The 17,355-nt window shown below is 32.5% G+C and overlaps 2 protein-coding genes across 5 annotated transcripts in view; one reads left to right on the top strand and one right to left on the bottom strand.

Moving 5' to 3' along the window:
- Positions 1-11,866, bottom strand: part of Hr96 (Nuclear hormone receptor HR96) — a 62,456-nt gene extending 50,590 nt beyond the window's left edge. The window contains exon 1 of one of the 4 annotated variants that reach the window (XM_040724902.2): positions 11,730-11,866. Coding sequence is in view for 1 of the 4 variants with exons in the window: in XM_040724900.2 (XP_040580834.1) it covers positions 1,867-1,980 (114 nt within the window). In the remaining 3 variants the exon portion in view is untranslated. Of the gene's footprint in view, positions 1-1,866; positions 2,092-11,729 lie in introns of those variants that run through there. The other 3 variants (XM_040724904.2, XM_040724900.2, XM_040724903.2) reach the window with 3 other exon arrangements.
- Positions 11,867-12,768: 902 nt separating this feature from the next.
- On the top strand, positions 12,769-14,398 carry LOC121129205 (protein NipSnap). Its single transcript, XM_040724905.2, has 5 exons — positions 12,769-13,215; positions 13,356-13,470; positions 13,552-13,863; positions 13,930-14,056; positions 14,114-14,398. The coding sequence occupies exons 1-5, from the start codon at positions 13,126-13,128 to the stop codon at positions 14,262-14,264; spliced, it is 795 nt and encodes a 264-aa protein (XP_040580839.1). The 5' UTR covers positions 12,769-13,125; the 3' UTR covers positions 14,265-14,398.
- Positions 14,399-17,355: the final 2,957 nt, after the last annotated feature.

Here is a 17,355-nt window from a genome sequence, read left to right as displayed (position 1 = left end):
AAAAATGTATTCCTTTAATGTATCTTAATTTTTTATTTTTAATAAATTATACATTTTTCAAGAATTACTTCATAAGTATTAGTGATGCCATGATACCAATATTTTCTTACCAGTTACGCTATTTTGACACTTTTTGATACATTTTCAACTTAAGATGTCATTATAAGGTCATTCAAAGGAGTTGAGTGATAAGTGAAGTTTTCTTTTGTAAAAAAACAATTTTTATTATTTTTTTGCACAAAAATGCCAATTTTTTTAGGCAAAGTCCAGCTCAGAAATTTGGTGGGTTACATAATGATTCGGTAAATTTTTTAAATGACGTATTGTCACTGCAAGTACTAAAAGGCTGAACTGGGAGAAGGTCTTTCTGAAATTCCTCAATTCTTGTACGCACGTTTCAATCATTTGGACTGATGAGAAGATCTTCACTGTAAAGCTGGCTTACAACATTCACAATGACCGGGTTCTTGGTTGGAGTATCGTGGACGTTCCTCTGAACGAGTACAGCGTATTCAGTAGCCAAAATCCGGACTCAGTGATTGTCTGGGTGAGTGTCACCTCCTGCAGGATGAAAACGTCCTTGATCTTCATTCCCAAGAGTATGAAGGTCAATCAACGTGCCTATCTAAATATGTTACAGTTTCAAGTACTTCCCTGGATCCAGAAACACCACTGGAAAGGGTCTTACTGCTTCCAGCAGGACGGTGCACCTTCAAATACTACAAAGTATGTCCAATAGTGGTGCCAAAACACTTTCGAGCATTTTTCGACCAAGGACATGTGGCCCCCACTCTTCTTCCCAGGATCTCAACGTAATGGGCTTCTCTATATAGTCCAATTTGAATAGGGACGTTAGTGTGACTTCCTACCTCCGTTTAACGACTTGAAGGCCGCCATAGTGTCTCCATGGGACAACTTGTCGGAGGAGACCATCTGTAGAGTGCGTAAAGCAAGTCCGAAGCGTCTGAGAGCTCAAGTTTATCTAAATCAATGAAAAACAGTCTCTGTGTACACTGTAAATAGTTATCCCTGATGGATATTATATACATTATTGATCGAAGAAATAACAATATGGCCGTATTAATGAAATATTGAAGGCATGCGCAATCCCCATGTATTCAATGACCACTGTCTCTATTTGTTTTTGTTCTTGCTCTCTAATGGGTACCATAAATCAAATACATATACAGTATATGTTAAGATATGAATAAAATATAAATGCTCGTATATATAAAAACGAGTTAAAACTTGTATGTAGTTAGTGAGCGCTCTAGAGAACAAAGTACTCATCAGTCATCTCATTTTGTTTAATAATATTTCTCAAACTCTTATTATTATTCTTTCAGTCTGGAGGAAATAATACATATGAATAGAAATAAATATTGAGTAGTGACGTGTGAGGGTGCTCATGAAAACAGAGACTAACACTGAGGATTTTTTTAAATAAGAAAGAAGAATAAACTATACTATACTGGGCACTTGAATAATTTGTTGGAACTGGCATCTTTATACTGAGCGTTACAATATTTCAAACTTCTCCTGAATGACCGGGTTTTGAATTTTGATATAATTATATCAGCTGATAGCAAAAGAATCAATTAATATCCTTCAAATGATATAAGTAGCACCAAAAATAATAAAATAATAAAACTTCATCGTAACAAAAATAGTGTCTGTATCAAATATCTCGAAGAAAACTTGATACAAAAATTATTGATTTGTATTTACAATTGTTCCCATTCTCCCAGGTTGCCTCACGATTATGTAGAAAATATTGTCAATTTTTATAAATAAATAATGATGGTGAAGAGTCACAGAGTATTAACTAATATTTGAATAATTTGGTATGAACAAAACAGAGCTCACCTTGTTCTTAGTGGCATGTCTTCGAAAAAATGCTTTGCAACTCTCACAACTAATCGCATTAAAATTAAAACTCAATGCTTTGTCTCCACAGACACGACATTGTTTGAAAGTCATGACTTCTTGTCAAGATCGTCATTACAAAACTGTTCTTCAGCCTTAATACAAACATAATATGGCAGTATGGCAGATAGATATATTTGTCACATTGTGAAGATAGATAATCACTACTACTGATGATTAAATTAACGTCACGTCTACAAACATAACATGTAAAGGAATCTGCTATCAGTAGAAATTTGCTTATATGAATGGATGTATTGAACTAACAAAAAAAAAAAAACACGTTTGCCTAGATTTGAATTTATCAAATCAATTACAATATCAACTACATATATTTATATTATGTATTTTGTTAGAAACATAGGTACCTACAAATTTGGCACATTTGGAAATTACTTATAAATCAAATAACTGTGAATGCATCCGTTAGAAACTTATCAAACAGGTACAGTACACATTTGGAACAACACTGAGACTGTGTATAGCTCAAAAACACACGTAGTATTTTAGCAACATCTAAAATCAATAGGTGTGCGTGCACGTGTTTTGATTGCTCCTCATCCGCTCTAACAATTTTGTGCTATGAATCCTATGAGCTATGTGCTCATGTAATTATTATTTTAAGTTTCATTTACTAATAAATAAATATTATGAAATTTTGCATTTGTATGCCCACAATGACATATTTGACCATACATGTATGTGCGCCTGATGTACCAAATTTGGGACATATCAATTGACTACAGGTTTATATCAAAAAAATATTTTTACGCTAAATATGGGTTAGTTATACAGAATATACTTCATATATGTTAGAAAAGTTTAAAAATCCAATTTTTACGTTCTGTTCACGACATTTATGAAGAAATGTTCGCCTAGATAATATTCACCAATTCTTGGCTGGGCATTTGTATAACTTTTGAATCATTTGCGTCTTAAAATGTACTAGCTTATGAAATGCCCTTTGGGGGTGGGTCATTTGAAGAAATTGCTCAGGCCCGTTCTTGATTATAAAAACAGGAGCTCTGCACCGATCTTAATCCAAGGTAACTTGAAATACAAGGGATGTCCATAACCAGTGATGCAAATCCGGTTTCTTTCTTTTTTTTTGGAAATGGTAATCTGAAGAATGAATTTTCTTTTCGTTGGCAGTCGTCATTATTATCTAATTCCTGAGTAGTGAACATCCTTTCGTAAATAGATTCAATTATATTCAAAACCTGATTGAACATTCCTGTATGTTCATAAAAGACGGAGCGTCAACCTGAGGATTTTTGCAGTGTTATAATTGTAAGTCCTTCTTGGGCTCAAAGTAGAATTGGAGATCGACATCGGAGAAAATTCTAGCAAATACCCTTGTTTATATCCTTTTCTCCTTTTTCCATTGTCACAGCTGATTTAATTAAACGTCTTGAGCCTTATTCTTCTCCCCTCCAAAATATTCTTCAAACTGTTTGCATTACCATGTTGAGTTTCGGTTGGTTTTTTTTGCCGTACCCATTCTACTCTGGATTTTAATTACTATCATTTGTAAAGTAGTCTGTTGTAACGTACGATATTTAGTGATTATATTATAGTTATATTCTACTCGCGTATATAATGTTACTTTCTTTCCTTGCATTTCTTTCCTCTTGTTTTGTCCTTTCTTCAAGTTCCTCACAGTGTTTCCCGTGCTCTTGGCCCATCATCAGTCCAACGATGAGTAGACAATCTTATTTATCCAGGTTTTGTCACATACGCAAAATTAAGATATAAATAGGAGTTGGAAGGGTTGACGTATTGGGCTAACTACCAACGGATTTTGTACCTTCTTTCTGTTTGTTTTTGGAAGAAAGGTTGCGTGATACAATTAAGGTAATAACGTGTTGCTATTGTATATGGAGACTACTAATTGATATTATAAAAGGTGTAGTAACAAGAAGTCCATTATTTTTCCAAAAGATGACTCTATTTATTTGTATCTCCCGTTGTCTAATTGCAATCGGCTTACGGTAGGTGATGTTATAAAGATAAGATTTGGTAGTAAAAAAAAAACACTTTTCAAACAGCTTTGTGATTGTTTGACTCATTATTGCTTGAGCGTGCGTCAACAAGGAAAAATGGTAAAATAAGGGATATTTTACCATTTTTCTTCGAACAAGGTGAAAACACAAACCAGGTGGAGGAAAATATGAGCAGTGTGTATAGTTCTGATACTTTAACAGAAGCTAATCTAACGGATTCTGTATTATGTCAAAGATGCACTAAGATATGGAAGGTCAATTGTTATAAATGTGTATAATATAATGGAAATCGTCGACTCCGACCGTCATGTAAGCACTGTTTTGATTGCCAAGAAGTTAAACATTATTTGAGGGGAAAAAAGTAAAAATACCATTCAAAATAATGGATTTCTGTTTAGTACGCCATATATTTCACAAAACAAAAAATGATTTCTGATGAATTGCAGATGCTGCTGTGAATATATACGTTCTATATATTTGTAGTATACAAAATACAATAATACATTAATATGCCTACATGTGATAGTTTCGATGAATGAAAACGTACAAGTCCATAAGAAGTACTAGTTGCTTAAAGGAAAATAATTAATAAACATGGCTTTAAATGGTAATGATGGTTATATGTTCTTTTTCGTAGGTAGCCTTAATTATTTTTTACGCCCTTAGGACGCTGTTGAATCGACGAAAATAATAACTCATACATAATATTTGAGTTTATTTTTATTATCGGCATTTAGGAAGACAAAATGATGTAAATGGTATTTAAAGCCAAAGTAGAAAAAAATTAAGTCTGGAGTTATAGATGCATTCATTTAATATAGGTTTGTCCTTTAATACATAGTAGATGTATTATAATTTTGCAAACTGCATGACGTCATAAATCATTATTTTGGCAGAGATTGAAGGATAAAATTTCCCTAAACTTACGGCAAAATGCTAATTTGTTTCATACATTTACTAGCATAACGGATGACTTCATTGGGACCTCAAATGTAGGAATGAAACGATGGAGAATAATTCAAAAAACTTAAATATAGCGTTAATAAATAAGGAATCAATGAAAAAAAAAGTATTTAAACTAGAATGGACGCTCAGTAGAATAATGTATCGCAATTTGGTCCAAAGTTATTGCCGATGATGCATTTTTTAAGTTTTATGTTACCTTTATCTTTCAAAACTTTATGCCCTGTTTTTGTGACCATATGTAATCTTCGTACCATGTTTGATCAAAATCAATTTGTAACTTTTGCAGTAATCCTGGTGACTAACAAACAAACTTAAAATATTACTGTTCGGTCATCTTATGCTATCAATAATTTGAACGAAAATATAATTATCTAACATTATCAATATAGGCGTACATGGTCCAATGATCGAATTTATCGTTATAGTTAAAAAAAGGTATATAAAGTAAATTTGGAAAAAATATATATTTTTTAACAAAAAAACTTATGTTCTCTAAAATAATTTATTATTCTTTTTAAAAGTAAAAATTTACGAATTTAAATTCTTTCTTTTAAAATTTGTTTTTATAATAATTGAAATGGCACAACTTTTAAGTGTCACGTCTTTTTCCTAGAAAAAGATATCAAATCGGTTTTTATATCTTCAAAGATAAGATTATTTCATTTATATATTCAAAAAATATATTAGATCTAAAGAATTTTGTTAGTCTATATTCATGTCTGGAACCACTATGGGTTTCTATAGTAAAACGTAACATATCTGTAGTAAAAAAATATGATTCAAGAACAAGCCTGCACTCAGGGATATTATTTATGGATTCAAACTTCACTCAGAACCATATTGACTTAGATTTGATTCGGATTCAAAATTATATAATATCGAACTTGATTTGGATTCAAAACCATACAGCAAAGCTGTATACCAGTATATATTTACTGAATTTGAGTGCATTTAACTGTAAATCCGTGATAGGTTCTAGTTCACTTGGTTCCTAGACGATTCCAAAGTCATAAAAATGGCTAAAGTAGGAAACTGAGTACTACAACTCTATCGGGAACAGGCCATCTACCCCCCAGCCTTTAACCCTCGACCAACTACACCTCGTCCTTTAACCCCTGACCAACTATCCCCTTGACTCTTTATAGACCCCATCCTTTTCTATTTTTATTATTGAGAAGTACAGTTAGTAAAGGATAGAGGGTCAAAGTAATAAATGAATGTTATGGCTGTATGGAGCGGTTGTTGAGCAATAAAACTTTCAAGTTCGAATCGGAAAGTAATTATGAGTTCTATAAACCATCAAAATTTTAATACTAAAATAACCAAAAATTTCAATTAAAGGCGATACTTTATTTGATATATAAGATACAATAAATATTTATAATGATGCCTAATCTAATTTTCTTAATCTCATGACAAAAGTTGGTAAAACATTGAGCTTTAGTAGGTTCTTTATACGATGAATTTAGGGATTGATTATATTGAACGAGTATACACATGATGTTATAATAAATGTCTGCTATGGATTTTCGGATAACTCCTTAATTACGGTGAAATAGAGTCATACATATCCAAAATAAATAGGTTAGTTATATCTAATTTTTTATATATGTGTTTCAACATCACAAAAATCAAATAGAATCATCCAAAATCTTCCCAAGAAATATCAACAGCATATTTGTAATGGAAAGATTCAAAATACTGACGTAGATGCATATAATTATTATCTCGTATTTGATGAGATATATTAATTAATAATAATACGCATCACAAATATTTACGTCATTAAGCTAAATCAAAGGACTCCTTGGTCAAATTAAGAATTACATTTGTATGGCTGTTAAAAGGTTAAATGTTTGGTCGTATAGTTGCTATTCATTGTAATAGGGGTGAAATGCTGGGGGTAGAGGGCCTAGGGGGTGAAAGGCTTGAGGGTAAAATGAGGTAATTGATCGGGGATAGTTGGTCAGGGGGTAAGAGCCCTACAACCGGCTCTATCATATGGACTCAAAGGTTAAAGACATGAATCGGACTGGGATAAGGTGGATTCGAAGACAGCTCTATAGTAATAATATACCCAAGATATTGTGTCTTATCACTAGTTCGTTTCACCTCCCTTACTATCTTAATCAGTTTTATATGTATATACTTTTATCCTTAGTATTAACCTATAAATATACTGGAGGGTTAGTCAATGCCAGGTAGTTTGACAATGTAATAAAACGTTTACACATACTCTAAATCTACTCCACGCATTTTACTCTTCTTTCTTCTGGTCAAGACACAACACAAGATATGAATTGATCACAATTAAATTTAGATGGAAGGCTTTAAATCAGGATTGGAGAAACTTTAGACCTCAGGCTACAAGAGGTTTAATAAAGGCTTCAATGCAGCCTGTAAGAAAGGTTTTGATGTGTTATAACTGATGAAGGAATTAAAAATCGTCTAGCAATTGGAAAGAATGACGTAATGGGACAACTATCACTTAATGTTGGGCATTTTTTATTTTTCGCTTTATAAGAGGAAATCTTGATTGATGAAGATAGCAATTTTGATAGGGGAGTGGTTGTGAGCTAGCTCCCTCTAATGGTACGTAAATCAACCACATAGGTTAAGCCTTCGCTATATACTACAGAAAAAGTTTTTGTAGAATAATGCCCTCTAGGTTGCTCTTTAGGCAATCAATTTGTAAAAACTACCAGGATCTCAAATAATTAAGAGCAAAAGGAAGTCGGAATTTTTGTCAAACAATTAAAATTAATCTATCGCTGTTGAATAACTATACGAAATACTGGCATTTCTGAACTTAAATAAAAAAAGCTATACCAAATAATCTTAATTATTGCCTACAGTACCTCTATCTTCCCCCTGCGGACGCCTCTGCTAATATACTTTATATTGAAAAGTTTTGTTCGTCAGTGAAACTAAATCGGTGGCCCCCCCCTAACCCCTGCTGTCAACTGAACGTCATAAATGTATGACCCCTAGTACTAAACAGTGCTTTTCATTGTAGACTCTGTCATAACTTGGTAGGGAAAGATCCAATATTTTTAACAAAAAGGAAAGGCTTTTTCTCGCTCTCGCTTTTCAATGTTCAAAAAGTTTTCTCTTGAGATTTTTTTCCTTTTATTGAGAATTATTATAACACTCAAATCAAATTAACTACGTTATTTTGTGGTACAAAAGCTACAGATATTTATATCTACTGTCTTCTGGTTTCACAACAATGTACAGGGTGTCCACGATAAATTGGAACTACATTAAACTTCATCCAGATCCATAATGTGGATATTCGGGGTTAAATCATACTAATATAAAAGGTTGCGTGAACAATACACTATATCTTTTACCACAATTGTTTTGACAAGAAACAATAGTCATCATGGAAAAAGCAAGGAGAGACGCCATCCTCGAATTGGCTCGCGTGGGACACAAGCCCTCTGCTATTTACAAGCTTCTTAACTACCCCAAGACCACGGTGTATCGGGTCTTCAATGCCTGGGAGGTTGAGGGGAAGGTCTGCCGCAAGGCCCACAACATGAGAAGTGACCGAATCCGCACTCCCCGCTTCCTTGAAGGCCTCTGGAAGTCCATCAAGGCTTCGCCGGGGACTTCCTTGTCCAGGTTGGCCAAGAACCGTGGAGTGAGCAAGCAGCTGGTCTCCAAGGCTGTGAACGAGGACCTTGGGTACAGGTCATACCGAATGGCCAAACAACACATCCTCACGGCATCCATGAAGGCCACCAGGCTCACCAAAGTGTAAGTGTCTCCTCAATGACCTGAAGAGCCATGGAGGAAGAATCATCTTCTTCTCCGACGAGAAGAACTGGACTGTCGACAGAAGCTACAACGTCCAGAATGACAGGTGGCTTGCCATGGAGAGAGAAGAGGCCCCTGCGGTCTTCACCACAAAGCTCCCGGCTCCATTACGAGGGAGTGGAATGCTGCCGATTCCGCAGAAGTCATCAGGGCATGCAAATCCTTTCGGGGCAGGATGGAGAAGATGGTGGCTGCTGAGGGAGGACATGCTGTTGAATAAATTTATTGTTTAATATCATGCCAACTTTTTCATATTAACAAATATACTCCAAATTCCATTTTTATCAAGCAGGTTGAATTTTAAGATAGTTCCAATTTATCGTGGACACCCTGTATTGTCCAAAAATGAAGAAAATGCAAGTCATTTATTTCACTTCAATTCTTCCAGCACTTCTGTACAAGTTATCTATCTTTCAATAAAGACTAAAAGAAAAAAATTGAAGCATTTTGCCTATCTGTCATAGCACCCCATTTGTAAAGTAATTGGACAATCACTTTCATATAATGTGGAAAAAATAAAATTATGCAACAGCAATTTCGCCTGCCGGCTGTAACTCACATTTATTATTGTTATTTAAGTCATGAAACAAGAAAAAAAACATTAAAACCTTCAACCACAATAGATTTGGCCTTCAAAAATGTCATTTAAAATCACGTTTTTAGAGTATAATTTTGATTAATAAGTCGATTAAATTACTTAGATCAATTCAATATATGTATACTAATCAATGAAATGTGATATGAAACATATTGAAATTGGGGTTAATCTTCCTACCTCTGAAATATTAATTACTTATTACAATAATAATTATATTTGATTTCGGAACATTTTTGCGCAACCTGACTTGGCTCATTTATTAAATATCCTACAAGAAAGTTACAAGTTAAACTTAAAAAGTCATCATCTTTTTTAGTTATAAATTGATAATCTACTACTTTAATCCTTGACTTTGAGTCAGGATACTTCACTTTTCAGTCATATCTATCGTTTCAAATCCTTTGAGTTTTTAGTGAGATACTAGCGACGTGTACATAACACATAATTGTAAAAGTACAATATCTGATTTATAAATTTAGATGCATAAGAACACCGTTCCCCTTGGATTTTAAGATGTTATTGCAGAACATTGAATTAAATATGTCCAAAAATTGAAATTAATATTTTTATAAAATAATAAGTGGAAATATAGTTGTACCCAAGTACAAAAAATATATTTATATTGATATTAAATTGAATTAAATTCGTGAGTATGCTCCAAACCTTGTGTCGCTTGAATCCTCTCACTTACACATTTTCCCAAATCATACGCTTTTTGTAAAATATAAGATTAATATAGTAGACCTAGTCCATAAGACTATAACCCAAATTAGTTAGCCTTAATAACAATCATTCAAAAAAGTATTAAGGATCCTCTAGAGTTGTGATACGAATATTCAGATTCCTGATAAGCCTAAATACTGAAATAGTCCTAATATTAAAATACTTTAGGGAAAATTCATATATTTTCCTTGTTGGGTCATTCCTAACTCTTTCCTAATTTTCATTACCAGCTTCTTGAATATTTCATGCTCGGGGTCACAATTTTCATGATTTATCTGAAAATTGTTCCTATATTTGGAAGATTTTTTAAAAGGTGCCGCTCTGGAGGTACAATTATACCCTACATAAAGCTGGGCATGTTCAACTTGGGACTTTATATATATATATCTTATTTAAATAAAATAAGTGTGTAGTAATGATGTACGGTTTGATGTGATGTAATAACAATTTTATGCAAATTATGCCTTTAATCTGAAAAAAAAGAAGTTGAAAAGCTGGAAATACTATATTTTCGCATGTTTTGGTCAACTATCAATTGTATCTTGTCAGCTGTCGCGGCGTCAAAGAATTTACCGTACTATTGCTCATTGATGTACTTTATTTCTATGATTCATGCCCGTTTATTCCCTATTTTTCAAAATAATATGTACTCATATAATATAATGAATATATATTAAACGGAAAAATATGACCTTAAACCACAATATTTATACAATCAATTTTTGAATTATGTTAATTGTACCGTATAAGCTTTTATAGGAATATTTAAAAATCCATTGAGTCATGCTATAATAATCAATTATCAAACCACCTCTAATTTTTATAATTATTCATTATAATCGGTGAATTATGGAAATTGGAGGCGTAGTTACTTGAAGAGGTTAAGTTATAATGATAAATTAAAATATTCCGTGAAGACGAATAAAAAAAAGTGTTAAAAGTAGTGTTGGATCGGTCTAAAAAAAACTAAAAAGACTGCAGTCCTACTAGTCCGGTCCTAATAAAAATTTTCAGTCCTAGGATCGGTCCTTAACGGTCTTATATGGAAACTACAATAGCTGAAATTACGTATTTACTACCATAGAGAATATAGTTACTACTAGCTAAAGAGACCAACAAGGAAAGAGGAAACAAGATGGTTGAAATAAAAAGTAAACAAAAATCAGGTATCTGAATTATTTTCAGGATCCACGTAACCTCGATCAATAAATATAAATACCCTTCGTAGATGGTTAGGGTTATGTATTCTTCTTTTAAAATAACTTTTATTATTTTTTAAGAGCATACTTATGATTCAGATACTATGAACTATGGTTTTAATTAATAGTTTATGTATCTAGTTAAATCTAAAGAAAGATACATAACCTTGTCCGAAACGTTGATTTCTATTAAATTAAATTAAATAAATCTAAATCAAAAGACGTGAAAACAATGAAATGTGCAAGCGTTCATAGCTTATATACAAAATTTAAACGAATCAGAATTAGAGATAAGAAAAAACATTCTTGATTGATATGCATGACTCCTCTTTCCCTTATAATAGTATCTTGAGTTACTACTATTTGAGTCGCTGAAGTTTCATCTTAATTCATAACCTCTTTCAAAAAGAAAATATACCTTAAGTTAAAAATAGGAGAACGTATTATTATTAGCTATCATTAAATATTTTCTTAGTTCTTATACTCTTCAACCTTAGGTAGTACGGTGGGACTGAAAGACCAATATATCGGTCCGTAACATTGTTAAAAAGATTGGATGGATAAAAAAAAGTCTGAAAAAAAGGGACCGGAAAAGGACTGATTAGGACCGATCCAACACTAGGTGTAAGAGATACTACATAAAGTACACATATCACAACTAATATAAAAAGTAGATCAGGTTACACTTTTTCTCCTCTTCTTTGGAGTTTATATCTTCTAGCTCTGTTATTACAGGGAGCACTCTGGTTAGTATTATCAATGAGTTCTACTAATATCTGGAGTGGAACACGGCTCTATCACTTAACCTCATGTAGGGGGGAGTGTATTTAATATATCTTCCATGAAGACAACCTTTTTGAACTTAAAAAAAAATTGTGTAGTGTTTCAACCTGGGTGTGCTACAAATATTATCCTAAACATTTTTTTAATGTCAATTACAAAAATAAAAAATAGACGAAGAATGAAGTTTAAATCTAACATTTTATCGCTTAAATTTTTGGACCGCAAAGGATGTACAATTTAAGATAATTCTTTATTACAGAATTAAGAAAGAGAGAAGATCGAAGGGATGAATGATGATTAACTTATTAAATATATTAATAACAGTATTGTGTCCGTGCCATTTTCATTTTCAATTTTATTTATTAATTTTGCTTGATATAATGATGGCATAATTAGTAACGTAGTGAAAAAATTACATTCAGCCCTTCAAAGATACATATTAAATATGTTATTAGTATATAAAGCAAAATTAATTAATAATACTCAGTTAATAAATGAAAATGGCATACGCATAATAAGGCAAACTATAATAATAATATTGTTAATCAATTAATCATCATTCGATCCTCTCTTTTTTAATTCCATATTTAAGATTTAAGTTATGACTTATACATACGTACATCATATGTATAAGAGATGATTCCTAACTTTAACGGATAAAATGTTCTATTTAGACTTCATTTTTTGTAATATTTTCGTAATTGAGTAGTAGAAAAATGTTAAAGTTAATATCTGTAGCTATCCCAGGTCGAAACACTTACCCTACGCAAGTTTTTTTAATCAAAAACGTTTTTATTTCAGTTCAAAAATGTTGTCCTTTTGGAAGGTATATTAGTTGTAGCACGTGACCTCAAAAAGATTATCTAATGTTGATGAAATAAAAAGACTGTAATATTGTACAAAGTCAATTAGGTTTTGCCATTTAATTTTTAACCATAAAAATGAACTTCCCCCTTACACGAGGTTAAGTGATTGTTTCGTAGGAAGCTTTGGTCCACTCCAGATTTTTGTAGAACTCATTGGTATTATTATATAACTTTATGTCATATCCTAAAAATAGCTAGTCGACTTATATAAACTGCCATAGATAATTTATATCCTGAAAATGAATCTACAAATTCTAAAAAGATTCTTCCGTCCTGGAATTAGGCAATTATCCCTGGATAGTCCATACAAAGGATGGATTTCCTCAAAGGTATAAATATTTTAGTATTTTCGTTTTGAGGATAGTTTGGACACTGTTAAAATACATCACCTTCATTAATTTAGGATATGATTTTCCCACATTTTTTATTTTCATTCTATATTGCTTAGAAAAAATGTTATGCTTTTTAGATAGATTCCAGAATGGCAGGGCACTCCTCATTACTTGCTCCTGATCCTGAAATTTATGAATTGATCTCAGTCAGTGTTAATCCTGGGGACTGGGATAAATACTTATCCCATTCAGGTACACCACTATGATTTCTATATAAATCAAAATCCTTATGTCAATATTTTTATCTTTAATATTTTGTAAAATATTTCTTAGATCGTATTTTTGAGTTAATAAAAAAAGTGGATTCATCAGAGTCGGAACATTTAGCCAGTTGGACCTCTGTTATTGGGGGTGAACACTTCAATGTCTTGCATTTAATCAAATTTCGTGGAGGTTTTCATAACGTTGATGAGTCCAGATTGGCGTTAAAGTTGAGTAAAGAGTATCAAGCAGAATTAAGATCCGGGCTACCTTTTCTTAAAGAACAGAGCAATACCATTGTAAAAGCCTTTAACTTTTGGCCCGAGCCTTTGAATAGGGAAGGGTCCAATGTATATGATGTCCGCAGTTATATCGTCAAACCAGGTTTCTATTAAATTGAAATTGTGAAGTTAATAAGAGTCTACAAATTAACGAATTTTTCTTTCGTAGGAAGCATGTATGATTGGGCTAATTATTGGTCCAAGGGAATGAAATGCCGAATGCAAGTGCGACCGGACATTCCATATGGGGGTTTCTTTACACAAATAGGACAGTTACATACTATACATCACCTTTGGTAAATACGAGCGAATATTATTTATACTTAAGTAAATTTTGTAACTCGATGTTGTAGGTGCTATAAGGATCTTGCAGATCGTAAATCCTGTAGAGAGTCCACTTGGAATCAACCAGAATGGAATAGTGTTGTGTCAAATACTGTTCCATTGATAAAGGAAATGTCAACTAAAATACTGGAACCTCTGCCATTCTCACCTACTCAGTAAATGCCATTCTGCATTTGATAATAAAGTATACCAACAGTTAAAAATACCATTATAGTTTTGATAATCATGAAATAACGATACTGTCCAGTGTTCTTGTATTTGAAGGTATGAAATAAAATAAATTATTTTTTTAATGTTATAGTAGCTTAACTTCCATTTTTAACTATTACGGACAACAAGACAACATAGATTTTTGATTATGCGATGTTACATTACAGTAAACAAATGGATATTCAAGTGATTTGGAAATTTATTGCTCACCCCAAAATTTCCTGATTTCATTCATATTTTTTATCCAGGACCAATTTTAAGAGAGTACTGGGACAAGTGCTCAATGCCCGGCAATGGATAAAAAATTTAAATGTACACACAAAGCAGAAATTTGTATGACAATAAACAAAGAAAGAGGTCATTTAAAAGAAAAGAAGCTCATTGCTTTAAATAAACAAACAATTTATTTTAAAAATAGTCATATGAAGTTGATGACATTTTTTGAAAAAAGGTCATTTTAAAAGTATAAATAAACATTCAAAAAAAAAATTCATAAATTTTTTTATACTAAAAAATATCATTTAAAAAAAATCCATGCATTAAATTTTCAAAAAAAGTGAAGAAATTTAATAAAAATAAAGAAAGAAAAAGATCATTCCAATAACTTTATTTTATGTTTGTGTTGTGTACAAGTTGCAAATTGATCTTTGCCCCGGCCCCCGCTCACTCTGAAAAGCTGGTTGTACCCACATGTCTTGAGAAGCATCATAGTCACAAAAACAATAATAATTAGACACATATAGAAGATTTTTTTAAGTTTTTTATTGTGACATGGATATATTGAATATTCATATAACTTACATAAAAAGTTACGAGATTAGAGTCTTTAATAAGAACAGCAATGAGATTGAGTAAAAATAACTTTTATAGTTAAAATATGATATAGATATAATTATTATATAGTATAAAAGACGATCACTATGTCTTAAAAGGAGTGATCATGGCAGACAACACGGATAAAATTATATTTAGAATGTCATTCTAAACATAATGAGCCTTTAAGAGTAATAAAATGGATTATGCTCCAAGGATTGACAAATTATTTGCATTTTGAAGAGGATATTGCTTGCAGCTATAGTTGAATACAAAAATAAAGGGTGGGTATTGTACACTTGGGAACAATCCTGGACATTCTTATGGGGGAGAATTTTTTCTTTGAACCTTTTTGAGGAGGGTCAATATCTCTGGGTCCTGAAGGAGTTCCAACTTTCTCAGATTGAGGATTTCATCGAAAAAGGATTCTGGATAGACTTTGTCCCCTATGGCGATAGTTCTAGCCCCAGTGATGATTCCAGAAGATGAGGATCCACTTATGGAGGAGGCATCATCCCCCTCTTCAGAGTCTTCTTGTATGGGATTGACTTCTCCTCCGGATCCTCCAGTTTCGCCAGCAGAGCCTTTGAGGCGTCCTCCACCTCTTCCACGACCCCTTCCACCTCCACGGGATGATGCACCTCGGCCTCCTCTCCCTCTTCGACTAGAGCTTGGAACTCCTATTGGGGGCTTGAACGGAGGGGCACTTATTGTGGAGGGAGGACCTCCGCCTACTCCTCCTGGAGAGATTGCATTCAAATTAACTAGAGTTTGAGCTGCGTCAAGCATCTCGTCTCCCACGGAGGCTGTCGATCCTGAGCCCACATTCATTCGTTGTTGATCGCGAATCCAAATCACATTAGAATTCCTCAGTCGACATTATGTGTTGTTGTTTTTCTCAGATAATATTATGATTGTCCGAGCGCGCGATCCTTTCTTCCCTCTCATTTTCATTCTCCTTTTCTAACTCAACTCCTGCTTCGTCTCTCTCTCTCTCTCATTCTTATTTTATAACGATTTACGAACTTCATTATCTTCTACGTATTCTTGCTTTTTAGACTTTAGTTATCATCCCGTAGGCAACTGAGGAGTCCTTTATCTAATTATGGCTATATAGTTAGATTTTTGAGTTATCTTATTCCACCTAATTGGATCATTTATTTATATATATGTGGCTTAGAAGTTGCAATTTGTACAATCAAATTGTACAATTTGCAATTTATCTGTCATAAAATGAATTATTTTATTACAACATTGATCATTCTAATTACCAACTATTAAATGATACTATCTAAAATAAAATTAATATGCCATTTTATAATCATAATTACTTAAATAGCGACAAAGGCGAAGTGCTTCGAATCATAGGAATATTAAATAAAAGTTTTAGGCCCCTTCGTATTATATGCCACGTCAATTAAGTCTTCGCAAAAATACATTAAATTAACAACAGCTTCAGCGCTGGCCCCTTTATTCCTTGCCTATTACAAAGGAATATCATTAAATATTAATATATTTATATGTTATGTACAAGTTGCATCTTGTATAAGCAAATTGTACAAATTGCAATTTCTTCGTCTTAGAAGGCATTATTTAATTAGAAATTAATTTACTAACTTTATATATATATATTTATTTATTAGTTAGTTATTACTATTGTTGTTCAGAGATATTGATGATAACTAATTACTAATCAGTGATAACATATACCTCCTAACTTAAGTTATCTGCACTATGTAACAACAACACAAACTTTTTACCAGGATAAGTTCTGAATATTATTATCTAAAAAAAGCGGTTAAAAGTTGAAACGAAGCCATAAACAAACATATTATTTAGGACCTCAGCCCAGATATTGTTCAGCATGAAGAAGGCAGACAAAAGCAGTAGCAATCTTTTAAGTTGTTCTACGTGTATATATATTATGGGAAAAAACAAAATATTTCTTAAGTCTGTAGCTTAAGCTAAGAAAAGGAGCTGGAGCTAGAGCTAATAGTAAAGAAAAAGAGAAAGAATAAAGTACAGCGTATCCTCGATTATCCGTTCATCCTATTTAAGTATTTTGACATATTATGAGGTTATTGTTCTTATTTAATGAAACGATGGTTCCTGTACTTTACTCTTAAAAAAGCTACAAAATTTTATACATATATTTCGATAACAGCTCTGAAGTGCTTTCATTCCAGGAATACTCGCCAGAAATCAATAAAAGACCAACATGTAAAAT

Source organism: Lepeophtheirus salmonis, chromosome 14 (assembly GCF_016086655.4).
Source record: "Lepeophtheirus salmonis chromosome 14, UVic_Lsal_1.4, whole genome shotgun sequence".
Lineage (NCBI taxonomy): Eukaryota > Metazoa > Arthropoda > Copepoda > Siphonostomatoida > Caligidae > Lepeophtheirus > Lepeophtheirus salmonis.
This window is presented reverse-complemented; position numbering and strand designations above follow the sequence as displayed.

Bases quoted from the DNA above. Each gene is read 5' to 3' on its own strand.
- LOC121129205 (XM_040724905.2), top strand. From the start codon at position 13,126: ATGAATCTACAAATTCTAAAAAGATTCTTCCGTCCTGGAATTAGGCAA. The intron at 13,471-13,551 runs GTACACCACTAT...AATATTTCTTAG, and splicing joins TAAATACTTATCCCATTCAG to ATCGTATTTTTGAGTTAATA. The intron at 14,057-14,113 runs GTAAATACGAGC...TCGATGTTGTAG, and splicing joins CATACTATACATCACCTTTG to GTGCTATAAGGATCTTGCAG.